The sequence below is a fragment of the Channa argus genome, chromosome 1, assembly GCF_033026475.1.
Source record: "Channa argus isolate prfri chromosome 1, Channa argus male v1.0, whole genome shotgun sequence".
NCBI classification, from domain to species: domain Eukaryota; kingdom Metazoa; phylum Chordata; class Actinopteri; order Anabantiformes; family Channidae; genus Channa; species Channa argus.
This window is the reverse complement of record NC_090197.1, coordinates 15,719,440-15,735,691: the sequence shown is the minus strand read 5'-3', so window position 1 is coordinate 15,735,691 and position 16,252 is coordinate 15,719,440. Positions and strand designations below refer to the sequence as shown.

Sequence of the window (16,252 nt, the reverse complement as noted above, 5' to 3'; positions counted from 1 at the left end):
ATGGCATCGTCATTTACCAGGCTGGTTAGGCTTTGTGTTTATTTGTTTGAGAAGTGTCACAATTGTTTGCTTGTGTGTGTGTGTGTGTGTGTGTGTGTGTGTGTGTGTGTGTGTGTGTGTGTGTGTGTGTGTGTGTGTGTGTGTGTGTGTGTGTGTGTGTGTGTGTGTGTGTGTGGAAAAAAAAATTAAATGTTCATGAATGCCTACATTCAACTGAATGGAGTGTTTAGTTTTAGCCATCATTCTTTTAGCCTTTCTTTACAAACAACCAGCAGCCATTCATACAGATTTTCAAGGAATGCTGTGAAATGGCACTATGGATGCCCTCAAAAAGCTGAAAAAAACTAAACGAAAACATTAATAATTAAAACAAAAGCCCAACATAAATTATTGTTAATTGGTCCAATAAAAGTGCTCTTTACAATTTAGTTGTATTTTAACACTGAGTTTATAAACTATATAACAGAAAAAATATTTAATATTACATATTGCCAAAAACAAGACACTAATAAAAGCCTTATAGAAGAATTATAAATAAAGAAGAAGCAAAAATCTTAAAAGATGGTTCCACTTATTTAGAGTGTTTATATTAAATTTAAAACAATTAACATATAAACATTCATAAACCCAGAACTGTGCTTCTATTGCCCATCTTGGAACATGGAAGGGCACGACACCAAACCTTGGATTACCCTAAAATGTATCATTTTGAGTTTATAATACATATGTACAATAGGTCCATAATTACATAGGCATTCAAACAAAGAAGTTACATTTTGGCACCAGGCACAGAATGGAATATACATTACCCAGAAAAATAAACTCACTGATCTCACCCTTCAATGTGATGCCCCAACAACATGAGATAATAGTAAACGTGAATTCCCACTGGCTGAAAAATAAAGATGTAACATTTGGCATAAGTGTTGCTGGAAGAATAACAGAGGGGCAGGGGATTGGAAGAGATCTACCCCCAGTAGACCTCACAATGAGCTCTACAGTGCATTTCTGTCAAAAAGACAATCGGTTGAGATTCCTGAGTGCTAGAAGTAAACAGGAACGAGAAAACATATTCATAGCTAACATTAGGGTTGGGCCTCTGCATTATTTACACGGTGCCACTGCAGCTTTTGGCTTTTTGTGTCATCTGATCCCACTCTTATATCCAATATACATTCTCCTGGTTCAAAATAGCAACATCAGCAGCTCAATGGATTTATTTTATCAACTGAGTCCTGATTTATCACTGACTTATACAAACATGGCTCTCCATTGTTGACTGGCAGCTATTGCAGGGTCCTGACTAATCATAGCATGCCAACTTTTCCTGAGAGAGGGTAAGGTAACAGAACCTTTACCAACTTTGGGGTGAGATGTACTGGCTTCATGGTCACATTTACGTAAACTGCAGTGTGTCTAAAATAGACTAAAAGGAATTTTTTCCAATTATATAAATAAGCTCTGAATGAACGAAAGTGCACAGGATGGCCCTCCTTTCTACACCTCATTGATGGTGCGTTCTGAGGGCCTAAAGTTGACTGAGTTAGACGATGACATGTAGAAGGATTGGGTTTTGCGGTTGAGACGAGCACGCTTGGTTGCCACGCACAGGCTGCGCCTGCTAGAAGAGATGCACTCTGTGATAAATTTTTTACAGTCCACACAGACCTCCATTGTTACCCAGTCCTCAGTAAGCTCCTTGGGGAGCTCAAGCTCCTCTTCTGATTGCCCATCTTTACTGCTACTACTGCCATGTTTGGACAACCTGAGGAAAGAGGAATAATGAATAACCATCTAAAAAAAGCATAGCATATTAAATAAATGTGCTCAGTATATAATAGGACCTGGACATTTAGCAGTAACCTACTTGTAAACACTTCTTCGCAGGCTGTTCCGGCTGTATCCAGACCCAAACGGGTTTGTTTCTGGCTCAGCAGAGGCAGAAGCTATACCTGCCTGTTTAGACATGGCACTGGGGCCCAAGGAGTAGATAGGTAAGGTAGAATAGGGCTTCGATGGCAGCCGCATCTGAGGTACAAAGATACACAAATAAATTAATATAATGAATCATATGTTTTTAACACCTATTTGTTTTCATGGTGCAGCCATGAATCCATCAAGTCAAGCATGTGCATAGGAAAAAAAAGTAATAAATCGGCATTGTGTCAGCAGCCTTATACCTGAATAAAACAATGCTTCCTGGGGGAGAATGGGAAAAAAAAAGCAAATACAAAACAAGCTGTGCTTATTTTATAAAAATCATTGTCATCATGGATCCTCCAACAGAATAACCTAAAACATACATACTCACAAAAAGTAAGGCATACTTGAATTTAAGGTGGAATTTATGGACATTTTAAAGAGTTCATGCTACAGTGAAAAGTAATTTGTGAAAGTAGGGCATTTAAGTAGAAGCATGCAATGGTTATTTCTTCATCACAAACAATTTATTGAAACAAGAACTAACAACAGTTGTCGGTATACCACAACAAAAAATGTCCATGTCTCAATAACTTGTCAATTGTTGATGTCGTCTTAGTCTCATGTCACAATGTAAATGGCGTGATTCAACTGTAAAGGTTGCAGTGCATTTTAGGTGAATTCTTAAATTTCACCTGAAAGTCAAATATCCCTAACTTTTTGTGATTAGTGTATATCTGAAAAGCCCCAAAAATTGAATGAAAATCTGGTGACCTGCTGTTAGCAGTGAATGCCAATTCCTTTTGCAAGTCTAACTTATTTGAGAGAAAAACGGCTTTTTAGCCACTTTTGTCTGTCTGGCTCCTACCTTTCTGGAGCATTGGGAACACACTGGCCTGGGGAAGACAAAAATTATGTCAATTATTACACTTATTACACTGCTATACTTCATTTAAGTGGTTCCAGAAAAACTGATTAAATTTACCTTTTGCAGAATTGGCAGGTGTATGACCAGGTAAAGAGCGAGAATTTCTTGGACCGACATGAAAAGCAAAGCTGGAGAGAAAAGCATGATGTGAGGATGTTACATAATGGCTGTGGAAAATGGTCACCCTGGTCAAAAGCAAAACACAACAAATGCAGCAGCTAATATCTACCTTTCCTTTTTTGAGAGCGGTGTAGATGTCTTTGTACTGTTGAAACTTCTCCAGCTCGGCCTTCACGAGAACCTGTCTGATGTGCATCACCTCCTCTACAGTCAGTGCCAGACACTGCACTGGGTAGCCGAACTCTTCCTGGAAGAAATAAACACAGCACATCAGCAAACTCCTTGTGTAAAATGTGTACAATCTGTAAACAGATAACCCAAAATAGTAAAACAGAAACAAGTGATGAATTTGCTGCCAGTGGAACCAACACCATGTGAGTCCAGCTACATGCAAAAACAAAGCAACACAAAGATACAGAATCCACCAAACAATGCACAACTTTAACCAAAAAATAACAAAAAGGATGAGGATGAAAACCCCTGTCCTTTACAAAACGTTTGATGTTACACATAACTTTGAATTATTTTTATTCAGTTATTCTATTTACACATGATCATATCTATATTTAAAGCAAAGTAAAGCCAGAAAAGTGTCTGTTAATTTCGAAGTCACCCAATTCAGCTTATGAAATTATCATTTCTGCACCATTCATTTGTTTTATGGCTAATAGAAGAGACTGTTTTCCAAACAAATTAATTATAATCCCCAAGCCACCAATTTGTAAGTGTGGGAGTCTCTAAACATTTTCAACAATTCATTGCACCTTTTGTCTCAAGTTACTTCATGAAGTTACACATGACTTCATGCAACCAGAGTCTAGCTCCATAGAAGTGAAAATTGCTCAGAGAACCTGCTGACTAAACATTTAAACACAATTCAGCTATGAAAGTTTACTGACAATTTTGCAGCTCTATTTAGTCTGTCATTTAACCGTCACTGAGCTACGGTCAATACGCCATGGATCTCGAGTTCACACAAATATTTAACACAAGGTCCCATTTTAAAACAAGTCTCATTTATTATACAGTATTCTGGATGGGTTCCCCATAGTGTTCTGTGCTTTTGAGGATATCCAGTGAGAGTGACAGTGGCATACCGTGCCCTGATCACCACTAGCGGCTTCGACCTGACCAGCAGATGGAAGGAATAGAACATTCAAACATTCAACATTCGGTCCTGATATCTCAAAAGGCTAATCACATACGGTTTACTTCATAAAATATCACATAAAAATTAGCTTTTAAAATTCAAAAGTATGTTTTGAGAGACTGACAGAACATAAGTATTTACAGTAGGGATGGGCATTAGTATTATTTTTTTTAAGTTGCATAATACACAGGTCCCATGATTGAATCTAACAGCATTCGGGTGTAATGCAAGTGTTCAATGGGATGGTTTTGTCTTATGACATCTTACACATTGATACTGGTCTTGGGGATAGTGGGGAAAAAATTGATTATTAAAAGACTAATGTTGATGGGAAGAGTTGACCAAGTTACCTTGGCACTGGGATCCGCGATCAGCTGCAGCATAACAAAAAAGGAAATGACTGCAAGTAAGTCTTTGTGATTATACAACTGGAAATGCATTAACAAGCTAAAAGTACAAAGGGAAGAGAACTGCAACAAAGAACTTACTGTTTTACATTTCCTTGAGAAGCTTATCTAACATTTATGTGAAAAGCCAAAGCATATTTGAGCATGTGCTTGTATCTGAGATTGAGAGAAAAACACTGAAATGAAACTTCTAGTAAAATAAATTACTTTTTGATTTTATAAATTATGTATGACAACTGGTATATAATATTCAATTTTAGCATTAAAACAGCCTAAGAGATGTTGTTGCCAATATTAAAAATAAGAAAAACGGTGTGTTAAAACCTAAATGTATAGTAATTCTTCTAAATCAATGATCAATGATCAATGTGGTTGAAACTAGCAAGTCTGTCAGTGAGCATGCAAGTAATGAGAATGAATGAATTTTGTCTAAATTCTCATCATACAGCCGCCTGTCCTGTGGTTTCAATTATACCCTCGACCTCACTAGAATCATACGACCAGCATGGAGACTCAGAGAACTCAGTGATCTCATGGCAAACAAATCTCCAGTCACAGGACAAGAACAGTTTCAACAGATGTATTGTACATCTGTTGTTACTGGCGCAACTAAAAACTACATGTGCTTGACAATAGCAGCATTAGGTAATTGTTTTATTACTGTGCGGGCTGTGGTACATTTGACACTTTGAGATTGATCATAATCAATTCATTTATAATTCCCCCCTTCTACTTATAACAATAAAGTGCATAATTATCTATTGCACTAAGATACAAATGAATGGGTGTCTATTTCAACAGTAAGCCAGACTGCTGCCCTGTACAAAAAAAAAAACCTCAACTCTACATATAGGTGATAAAGTGTAATGTTATTTCTTAACGGTTTTTCTTTTTTAATATTTTTTTTTAAACCAGGTGAGAACTTAAAGGTCAACCTTAGGTGTTTTTTTAATCCTTTTACAGGCTTCAGTAAATAATCTATGCATGAGTAAATCACATTTTCCATACCAAAGACTTGGAGCTTTGTCTGGATAGAGATGCAAAAGGGCGGACACTGGTGGGAGACTCCTTCTCGATAGAGTGCCGCCTCTGTAAAGACTGATGCTTGTCAGGCTGTGGGGCAGTGCAGACAGGAATGAACTCTGAGGGGGCTGGAGACATTGGATAAAAAAATAAAAAATAAATAAGGATAACAAAGGGCAACAAAAGAGTGAAGTATAAATAAACGTAACACCGTGTTCAACACCTTACCTTTCTTGGTTGTAATAGACTCAGGAGATGTGTCTTCTAGCAAAGATGTGGACATACTGGAACTGCTATGTGTAGGCTCCTCCTGTGAAGTACAAATGTTGTATCACGTGATTTAGATTCAGATACAGATTTAAAGGAACTTTAAATAATGTATAAAAAAATAAATTCCAGTCTGATTTCTCCAATAAACATTAAGAACTTGGCTGCTATTGAGAGTATTTTAGTCATACTTCTGAATTAATGATTGGGCTGAAGCTACAGTGCCACTTTCATTTTCCAAAATTAACTAGCAAGAGAAATCAAATAAATATATGGTTTAATTTTCCTCTTGTGGATACAGGGATACTCTGTTCAGCAATGTTGTGCTGTTAAACATTTAAATGTACATGTGCATTTAATGTTAATTTTCAAAGCCCTTAATAAAGCAGCATCGAGCACTTGCATCAGATTCAGAGCTCTCCAGCTCAGCCAGCGTGGGCGCTCTGAGCAGTCTCTTCCTCTGGCTAAGCGGCTGCACTCCAACTTGACTTGTTCCCATGACGCTGCCAGCCAGGGACTGGGTGCTGACAGCCAACTTCCTGGGTGCATCAGGAGTGTCTGTGGGTCAAGGGGAGACGATAAAAGATTTTAATAAACTGAGCAGTTCCATGTTTAAACAATGATGTATTACAAGTGAATCATAAATTGATTCTTTATCTCAACAGCTGGCCACCATGCCTCCTGTGTAAACGCAGTGTCTTTGTATTGGTACTATGACACACAAAGTCAGTAAGATAAGCCTCCCACCATATGAGAATAAGAGGTATAGTTTTTCTGTTTTGTCATTTAGCCTGAGGGTCTGACAACCTTTCCATGTTTTGTAAAGACCAAATGTTGTAGCTGGCATTATTAAAAAAAGTATAAAACGGTGTTTGATGAGTAATTTACCTGAACTACGAAACAAGTCCTGAGGGGTGCTGATACTTTTACCTGCACCTGTAAAGCAATTAAGAGAATACATCCTTCAGCAGGATCACACACACGTATTATTTTCATCCCCAACAGAAGAATGGTACCACAGACAACAAGCATCTGTCAAACCAGCTATGAACTGATGTGGTGCTTTGTGACTGTGCTATACTGATACAGTGGTGCTTGAAAGTTTTTGAACCCTTTAACATTACCTATACGTCTATAGAAAAATGATCTAAGCAATGCCCAACCCTGGTTTTCAGGGACCCCTGTCCTGGTTGCTTACCAACTATCCCTGCATTGTCCAATACATATTAACTGAATCAGGTATGTTCAGTCAATCAAAAGCTGGAAGACACCATCATAGATACGGTTGGGTGGGGGTAGACAAAGCAAATTGGTAGCTTCCAACTTCTGATTGACTTAAAACACCGGGTAATCAGCAGTGGATAGTACACTAGTCTGGTAAAGATAGTTGGAAAACAAGCACAAGGGGTCCTTGACAAATGGGGCTGAGAATAACAAAATAAAACAAACAAAAAAAAAAAAAAAAAATTTTTTTTAAAGGGAAATTATCCAGTCATAACTATTTGTGTTTGGCGCCATTTTGGATTAAACCCATGACTTTAATAATTGGCAGAAAGAACTTCACCTACATAATGTTTGTCTCAGGTTGCCTTGCACGGATATCTGCTCAAATTCTTGATCACATTTATGCAAAGTCTAAAAAATATTTTTGAAACTTTCAAGCATCACTGTAGATGCATTGCACATAGCTTGAAAGCACAGAGGGAGTAGGTGAATAGGTGAGTAGGTGAAAACAAAGGTGAATACCAGGGAAGGAGAGAACGATGAGTGCAGCCACAGAGCAAAAAGGTTATTCCTGTACATCCATTTGGATTATGGTCATCCTGTGAAATGTGGTGCTAGGTTCAGATGGCTATCTGCCATTAAACAATGTAACTGAAGTAGGCTGCTGACACAAGTATTATGCAATTTTTGATATTCTTCAGAGAGGGGATTAGGGTGACAAGCAGGGTAGACAGGCTGCAGAGAGAGTGATAATCTGTAATCTCAACCTACTGGCTCTGGCCCAATGACTGTCCCTGGCCCAATATTTGTCTATGGCCCAATGACTGTCCCTCATCGCCTAGATAAGAGTGAGTAATTGCTAAATCCAGGGAATCTCAACCACTGTTTAATTTACACCCTTCCTAAAATACGTTGTCAGTTCCTGCTCTTTTGAAAAAGTATGTTTTTATTTTGCTTTAATGCAGTCCCTGATATTACCCAATTTAACACCTCGCAAATCTGAGAAGATATCAAAACAGCAATTTCACACAGCCTGAGATAACGTTGCACTGTGCTGACCCACACTTTTTCTATAGGTACAGTAGGTGTGTCTCATAACAGCCAGTAAATGACAGTTTCTACAACACAAGCATAGGGGGAAAAGTGTTTAAAATCAGTGAGAAACATGCTATAAATAGCCCGGAATGTAACACGAGCAACCACAGGAACTGGAACACAATAGATGACATTTGACTTTACCTGATGAGTCAAAACTGTGAGACATGCTAAGAGGCCGCATGACTGGCAGATAGGCCAATGTTTGAAGAAAAAAATAAAATAAAAGTTGAGGCGAATGGGAGAAAGGAAAACCATAAGAGTTAAAATTAATCATAAGTCATTTAGTCTTCCAAGTTTTTCATAGTTCATATTTCTAATAAAAAAAGCAACCTGTACACTACCCACTTTGACCTAATTAATAAACACATAGTAGAATTATCACCTTTCTGACAGTTAGCACTTATAAACTGAGAAATTAAAACCTTGTAAAAGTAGAATTCATGGCAGAGCCACTATCTTGAATTGCCTTACATTGCACGGGTTGTCATAATTATGCCTGATCGGTGTAGGTCATAGCAGGTCTAGCAAAAAACTAAAAGCTCAAAACTTTTGTCACACTGATCCATGCTCAAACACTATGACACATTAGATGAACAGATCACTGTAGGAAGAAAGCTGTTAAATAGTAATCATAATGGATGTAGTTGAGAATGACTAATTCATGGTTAATGGCTTTTGTACTGAGGGGAGGGGTTAGGCTCAAAAGGAGCAGCCATGCAGCTGCAACATGCTGAAGCCATTGTTTCAGGTAGAACAAGTTTGATGGTTTGAAAAAAACTCAATACACTGTGTGAGTCCAGGAAATTCCACACTAACTTTCGTGTGTGCATGAACACTAAAATGAACATTATGTCTGTCGGCATCTCTCACCAAGACGGGTTCTGCGGATCATGTCTGGTGAGACCGGCCTGAGTTTCCTTTCAGCTTTGATGTCCTCAAGCAGTCGCTCATGGAGGCTCTGGGGTCTTGGTGGGTGTGGTTTAAGCTTACGTGCAGAGACCTGTATTGACAACCACAGATGTGGGCACCAAAACAAAATTACAGAACAGTCCAATCTTCATATATGATCAAAGGTAACTATTCTGTTAGTCAAAGTTTATGACTGCACCGACAATACGACTATGCAGTGACTGAAAGGATGTGTCATTATGTTCCCAAACATCCACACCACACCTGCTCAGATCTATTGAGTATGCCAGTGTGTCAATATAACAACTGATAACAAATATCCATTGCATGAATAAATTTATTCAGATTGGTTTAAAATTTGCATTATAATTATCACATTAGTTATTTTCTAAATGTTGCCAGACTACAATTTTGCTCTGTTGAAAAATTCAAAAAATGGCAGAACTGGTTTGAATAATGTAAAGCATCCAAAAAGCCAGGTTTCAAAAACATTATTAGCCATCTTCTGAACTGAGAGCTTAACATTGCCTTAGTGGAGCAAAGTGTCACCCTGTGTTGTGAACTACTTACAGGGTTGAGAGGAGGTCGTGACCTGATGAATTCAAGAATAATTTCATGGGCACTCTTCTTTAACCTTGGTGGAATGTCTCCATTTACCTGGAATAAAATTGTGTTGTTGTCAAATTCAATGCAAAAAAAAAAAGAAAAAAAGAAAAAAAATCTTATTGAAAAGCTTAAAAATAATTAAAGAAGCAAAAAAGCAAGGCATGTTTCCCCTCAATGTTGACAGAGAGACTAGCGAGACATAAAATAATTACAAAGATATTGAGATCCCCACCTTGACTTTTCGCAGCTTGTAACGTTTTGAGCGGATGTCATCCATCAGCATTTCATATGGTGTGAGCTGGTATTCTGTGGCCAGTGGGTTGTATTGTCGTTCCTGGACCTTCTTCAACTTTACACCATTTCGTAAATCTCGCATCACCTGCACCCAGAACCGTGCCTGGTGGGTATAAAGAGAACATAACTCTTGCAAACATATATTCACATAGTTTCAAGTAAGTTGTGCTTAGTCTACTAAAGTAAATATTCCATTTACCCAATCTGCATTTTGCAGCTCATTGAGGTCTTTAACAGGTTCCTCCTGAGTTCCGCCTTCCATTTTCCGAAGGTTCTAAATACACAAACGTGATGGCAGGGGAAGAAATTATATTTAATAAGTGTACCACCACATTCACAGCATTCACTGAAATTGAGCTGAGGTAACTAGCAAACTGCCCATATTTACATAGTCTGGTTTAGAAAATAAAATAAAAATAATCAATGTAAAGTTTTATCCAATGAGCCTATTGATATCTGTCTCATCATATATTCACTGTGAACCGACAGGGGAAAATAGAAGTCAATAGGCAATTAAGTACTGTCTGCTGAATACGCTCTGCACCAGTTAGCTATTGAATGCTCTGAGTGACTGGTTTAATTGTCAATGTGGTTAAGGACCATCCTCCTTGTTGACTGGTGCCTTTTTCATTTTATTCATTCAATCTATTTTTATATTCTGGACATTACTCTGTTGGCTACATTTTAAACATGTTTTCCCATTGGCCTTTCAAGTGAGTAGTACTTTACTGAACGCTGGTTGAAGAATTTATCATAAACACATCTATGTAAAAAAGAAAAAAAGGGCTCATTTCAAATTCAGGTTATTCAAAGTTTTTATTAAACATGATACACGAGCACCCTCAGCCTTAAAGGTTTTCTGCTGACGGCTGCAGCTGCTTTTTTTCTTATCATCTAAAACATCTATTCCTCCACACCCATGTTTATTGCTGAAAGGCATTCCTTCTACCTACCTAAGCATAATATTTTTTGTCTGTGATCTCCCTCTTCTAATATCTAAATGCATTACTGCTACACGTTTGTTAACCAGGTGTCCCTCCTCTTTCGGTGATGACAATACCTTGAAACTGTTTATAAAGTAAATGTAGGGTTTTGTGTTATTTCTAGGCTGGCTAGAAAAATCCAGAGAGAAAAAGTAGATGAACAAACACAAAATTGCAATAACTCCAATAGAAACTTAAAGTAAAACTCATGGACAATCTTTCTGATTTGTAAGCATGTGTGATAAGTAGTACAGTGTATAGCTACCCCTTAGCAATTATGCAGTGGTATCCAGTGCTGCGAGAAGTGCAAAGCAGCGCCTGCAGCGTCTTGCTCCCTACTTGTAAGCTCCTTAAATAGCTGTAATAGTGTTATACTTTATTTAATAACCATATATTACATAAGATAAATTCTTCTGCAGAAGTCATAAAGTATGTGTACATATTAGGCAGTAAAATTAATCTGTCCCATTCATTTAGGTCAAACTCAAGCTAAAGCATATTAAGTGTTCGAGAACTTCAGTGGATGTCTGTTATAAATGGTTAAGTGAAGGACAAGCTCTGTACAGAACTATCTGATGTTCACAATTCAATAATACTCCATTATTCCAGTAACAAATAAAACTACCACTTAGATAGCAGACCTTTGACAGGTTTAAAGATTAAAAAGATTAAATTAAAAAGTCTTCCCGTTTTCTACAGTGCCTGAGAATGTTTCCACACAGAACAGGACTACATTCTGAGAAATGGTGCCCATGTTTTACAGTCCTCGTTTTTCAAATGAGGCTCATGGATGTTGTCAATTCTGAACCTATCAAAGTAACAGTGTGTTTAAAATCATTTTCACCCTGTTCTATTTTCCTGAGCCTTGTTGGAGTGATGCGATATGGCTTAGTAGTTGTCACAGAGTCAGATGGAAGTACAAATTAATAGGTGTCCCAGACATTGAGTTTTAGAATGATTTTACATCATATTATGAAGCACACACATATGAAACAGAGAACATGGATGAAAAAGTCATAATAGGGGAAATTAATCAAAATCTCCCTGTTATCATAATACGCACAAGCCGATACACAGTAATATTTGTTTCCACAAATTCTGTCAGTTTTGATCACTTTTAGCCTCAACCTGCTCCTTTCAGGGTCTGTCGGAGGGAATCTGTGGAACACTTTGACCTTTTGTGGAACAGTGTAGTGTGTTTGTTTCTTCCAAAACAATGTAGACAAAACAAACACAGTTCATGTTGGCAGGAACAAATGACATCTGATGGAACACTGTGGTGAATCACACAGGCTCAAATATAATCCAAACGCAGACTGTGACTTAGTTTTATCAAATTATTTGTGTCGCAAAACCTCAAACTGCAAATATACTACAGCTGCTGTATCTACAAATTACAAATACACTGAACTCTATTCACAATTTGTAAAGGAAGCCAGTCACTGGTACAACAACAAAACAAGCCACAACAATTATGTTTTTGCATCACAGCAGTCACTAAACTATTGGAGAAAAAAAAAAAAGTGAAACTTAAAACACTTTAATAGAGTCCGATTCAATTTAGCTTACAGACAGCCTAAGTTTAAAGTAGACTATAAAGTGCTTTTTTCCATGGAAAATGGAATGAGGGTTGTACAGCAGGGCTTTTAATTCTAAAAGTGGTTGCTATTGCAAGGGTTAAAATGATACTGTTCTCATCTATTCTCATGATTCTCAAATTCAGTGTTTCCCCTAGAAAAGATTCACAATCTTTTCTACTATTTACCCTATTCACACAATATTACTACTAATCATGATTATATCGGTTATGAAAGACAATGTATGACTTTTCTATATTCATAAATGTCACTATTTTAAAAAATTGAATTTAAACATCCCATTAATATAATTTATTTTCACTTATATGTGGACCTGGTTTAACAGCACAAAATCCTATTGCCAGACCTAATGTTATTGCTTGGCATTGTAAAAATGACATGCATTCAGTTTCAGGTCTGTACATCTGTGTGACCATTGGACATGAACACAAACAAAATCCTTCCTGCAAGGTTATGTGGATGTGTGACTATGTCTTTGTGTTTTGGAATACAACCGCTATGAAACATTCAGAAAAGAATGTTCAAATTTCTCAGATTTAGAGATTTGTTTCCGCTAACACCATTCCATCTCTTTATTCACTCACTAAGACTTGCTGCTCCTCACCAAGCTCGGGAGGAGGGGGCAATGAGCAATTAAATGGTGCCTTTTAGGCCAGCAATCGACAAATCTTACAGAGTTTAGTAATTCATCAACATCTATCTCAAGGTGATGGATGGTTGTAAGTCTTCCTGTAAAAAAACAGAGTGGAGTGGATGTATGATAGGCAGTAAAATGTAGCTAAGACAACAACAGCAGCTCTCGGATCACTTCGTACCTAAATGGGAGACGTTAAGTAGCAGCCCAGCATGCCTGCACTATTGTAGGGGGAAACACTGAGATTTATCAATGACTGGCAGAATAAATCTTCATACCTCCTTTGCATTCTTGATCTTCTCCAGAAAGGTGCGCAGCTCTCTGGTCTCAGCATAGAGAGCACGACACACTGCCTGATAATGAATGGGGGCATCTGATGGACTGGGCAGATGGGAAGAACATAGCTGTAGAGAGGAAAATTGTAAGCAAGGGTTATACAATATAATAATTAGACATGCCTAGCGTAAAGCACATGCTGTCTACCTTACAATAGGCAATATCTTTATTCAGTGTATTAGCATGCTAGCATTTGCTAGTTAGTGCCAAATAGGCACTGTATAGCTTAGGTGGATGGGAAATCATTCATTTGAGCAGGGTTACTGGTCAATTTAAAATTCTAACATGATATTAGCACTAAATGATGGAAGGTCAAAGGATCACCAAAGTGATTACAAGTCAGGGGTAGGTGCATTTGGGGCAAATTACATGATAATGTTTTTAACAAATTTAACTGAAGTCAAAAATATAATTTATGTTGGCACTAGAGAAAACGTCAAGGTTTCAAAAGTCAGTGATCAACCAGAAAACATCGGTGCATCATGGCAATCAAATAGTTGAGATATTTGAGCCAGAATCATAAATGGTGGACTAACAGGTCAACGCTACTATTCATCCAACCATACCACTGAAGTGAAATGGTTAATAACATAATACCATGCAAACTAACAACAATCAACAGTTCAGACCTGATTGTTCAATGGCAAGGACACCATCTGACTGGCATCAATCATGCACCATTTAAAGCTCTGACCCTTCTAGTATTTAAGTTTGATTATGAAAATTAAGGCCGCCTGCTCAAGTAATGGATTAGCTGGAAAATTACCTCCAGCAACACAATAGTAGAAACCAGATGAATGACATATTTTCATGGCATTTCCATGGGCTTGTCTAGCCACAGGAATGAGTTGCACAGCAGAAAGTATTTTCTTTCCCATCTAGTGACGTTAAATTATAAGAATTATGATTACAAAAACAAAAAGGAAAAACTCTTCATTAACTGTACTTAATGAGTCCTGTCATCCTAGTCCATATGTCTGCTGTCATCTTCACGCAATGTAATGTACACTCATGGGAGTTAGGGGTGAGGATAAACATGGCAGTAAACCGAGCTATCAGCAGGTTTATTATAATGACTGATCAGGTTGTGAAAGTTTCAAACCTATCCCCCACATATATGTTGGATGGATGGGTTCACTGCTCTGTGAAAGCATGAGGTAAAATAAAAAAGAAAGTAAAAAGTAAGAACATTTTTTAAAAAAGATTATTGTCATAACTATGAAATTTTCACAGTAAACTATTAAATGAATTTCAAATTTTTGAATGATGAGGACCAGGCATAACATTATGACCACCGGTGCAATTTAATGGAATCCAATATAGTGGCTCTGCCATAATGTTATCCCTGATCTGTGTAAGTACATTCAGAAGGCAGCAGCTCAGTTACATCGGGCTGGTTTTTTAATGAAATACAAGATGTTTGATGGGTTCAGACACCATACTCTCAGGCTCAGGTCAGGTCTAGACAAAAACATGCAGCCTAATCCACACTCCAATAAAAGGTGAATGACAGATACTGGTCATTAGCCTCTACTTCCACATCATTCAGTGCTAATTTTGCCATTGGACTTACCACTTGTCAGCACTGTGTGTAAAAGATATAAAAACAACCCTCTGCTGTCACATCTTTTAAAATAAGCCTCCAACAACCTACCGTGATAACATCTTGATAGCTGCGAATTCTGCTGACTGTGCCAGTGGTGGTAGCAGAGACCAGTTCTACTTCTTTCTCATCCTCATCATTCTCCTCCTCCTCCTCCTCCTCCTCCTCCACTGTGGCCTCATACCCTTCGTCGGGACAGGGGTCACTACTGGTTTCTTCATTGTTAGTCATCATGTCAATCAGGCGCTCCAGTGGTGGACTTAGTTCTCTCTCCTCATTTTCTTTGAGGCCATAGTCCAGAGCTTTGTAGATCATGACACCAAGCGAATCAATAACCTATGGGACAAATGACACATTTTTAATTATTCTGTATAAAAACTGTACATCTACACAATAGGTTAAGAAATTGAAATCCTCTGATCTTTCAGTCACAAAGACTGAAACAATATGGACATTATACTGTAGAAATTTTTCAGTGTTATAGCTGCTCAGTGGCATTTTCACATTTAGTTGCTTCAAACACACACAGACACACACACACACTTATGAGCAAGTTTTCTCCGTGCATGCTGCTCCACAACTAAATGGCACCCTGGCCGATACTCATGGAACAAATCTAATTTCATCACACAACCTTGTCTTTGTTAAATCTACAGTAAATGAATTCAGCTTAACAAATGTGAAGAAAGGCATGTCAAGCCACATGGTCATAAGATAAAAAAAGGCCATAGTGGACAGAATGATAATTACCAAAATGTCATTAGCATGGCTTTCCTTCATTTACTATAAAGAGGCTATGACCCATCTTTTTGCTGCTTGTTCCAACTCAGCTTAAGGTCTCAAATTTCCACTGGGCTACAACAAGCTGTTCTTTCACTGCATCATGTCCTGTTGGCTCTGCTCTGCAGTGTCATCCCAGGACAGTCGGATGAACCTTATTGACACGTGTTTGGAATATAGTATAATATTCGGAAATGAGTTGTGTCACTGCAATACTGCTGTGGATCTGTGCAGTGTTTGGAACCTTGTGGATATTCTTAACAGAAATCGCTGTCTGCTATCTATTTGTTTGTGCTTCTCTGTGGTTAGCTCACTCGCCATGCTGAACTACGTTTTCATGTTTGCAATGAGTAACAGGTTCCAGTGTTTTTA

The 16,252-nt window shown here is 37.8% G+C and overlaps 1 protein-coding gene across 2 annotated transcripts in view; it reads right to left on the bottom strand.

Moving 5' to 3' along the window:
• Positions 1 to 62: 62 nt before the first annotated feature.
• spire1a (spire-type actin nucleation factor 1a) overlaps positions 63 to 16,252 on the bottom strand; it is a 28,605-nt gene continuing 12,415 nt past the window's right edge. Inside the window, exons 3-18 of one of the 2 annotated variants that reach the window (XM_067501191.1) lie at positions 15,152 to 15,436; positions 13,440 to 13,565; positions 10,146 to 10,220; positions 9,885 to 10,049; positions 9,617 to 9,703; positions 9,008 to 9,137; positions 6,704 to 6,751; positions 6,219 to 6,373; positions 5,777 to 5,858; positions 5,534 to 5,676; positions 4,469 to 4,492; positions 3,078 to 3,215; positions 2,906 to 2,976; positions 2,789 to 2,816; positions 1,868 to 2,028; positions 63 to 1,765 (exon numbers count right to left, since the gene is read on the bottom strand). In XM_067501191.1, coding sequence (XP_067357292.1) covers positions 1,498 to 1,765; positions 1,868 to 2,028; positions 2,789 to 2,816; positions 2,906 to 2,976; positions 3,078 to 3,215; positions 4,469 to 4,492; positions 5,534 to 5,676; positions 5,777 to 5,858; positions 6,219 to 6,373; positions 6,704 to 6,751; positions 9,008 to 9,137; positions 9,617 to 9,703; positions 9,885 to 10,049; positions 10,146 to 10,220; positions 13,440 to 13,565; positions 15,152 to 15,436 — 1,986 coding nt within the window. In that variant the 3' untranslated portion in view covers positions 63 to 1,497. The remainder of the gene's footprint in view (positions 1,766 to 1,867; positions 2,029 to 2,788; positions 2,817 to 2,905; positions 2,977 to 3,077; positions 3,216 to 4,468; positions 4,493 to 5,533; positions 5,677 to 5,776; positions 5,859 to 6,218; positions 6,374 to 6,703; positions 6,752 to 9,007; positions 9,138 to 9,616; positions 9,704 to 9,884; positions 10,050 to 10,145; positions 10,221 to 13,439; positions 13,566 to 15,151; positions 15,437 to 16,252) is intronic. The other variant, XM_067501200.1, reaches the window with a different exon arrangement.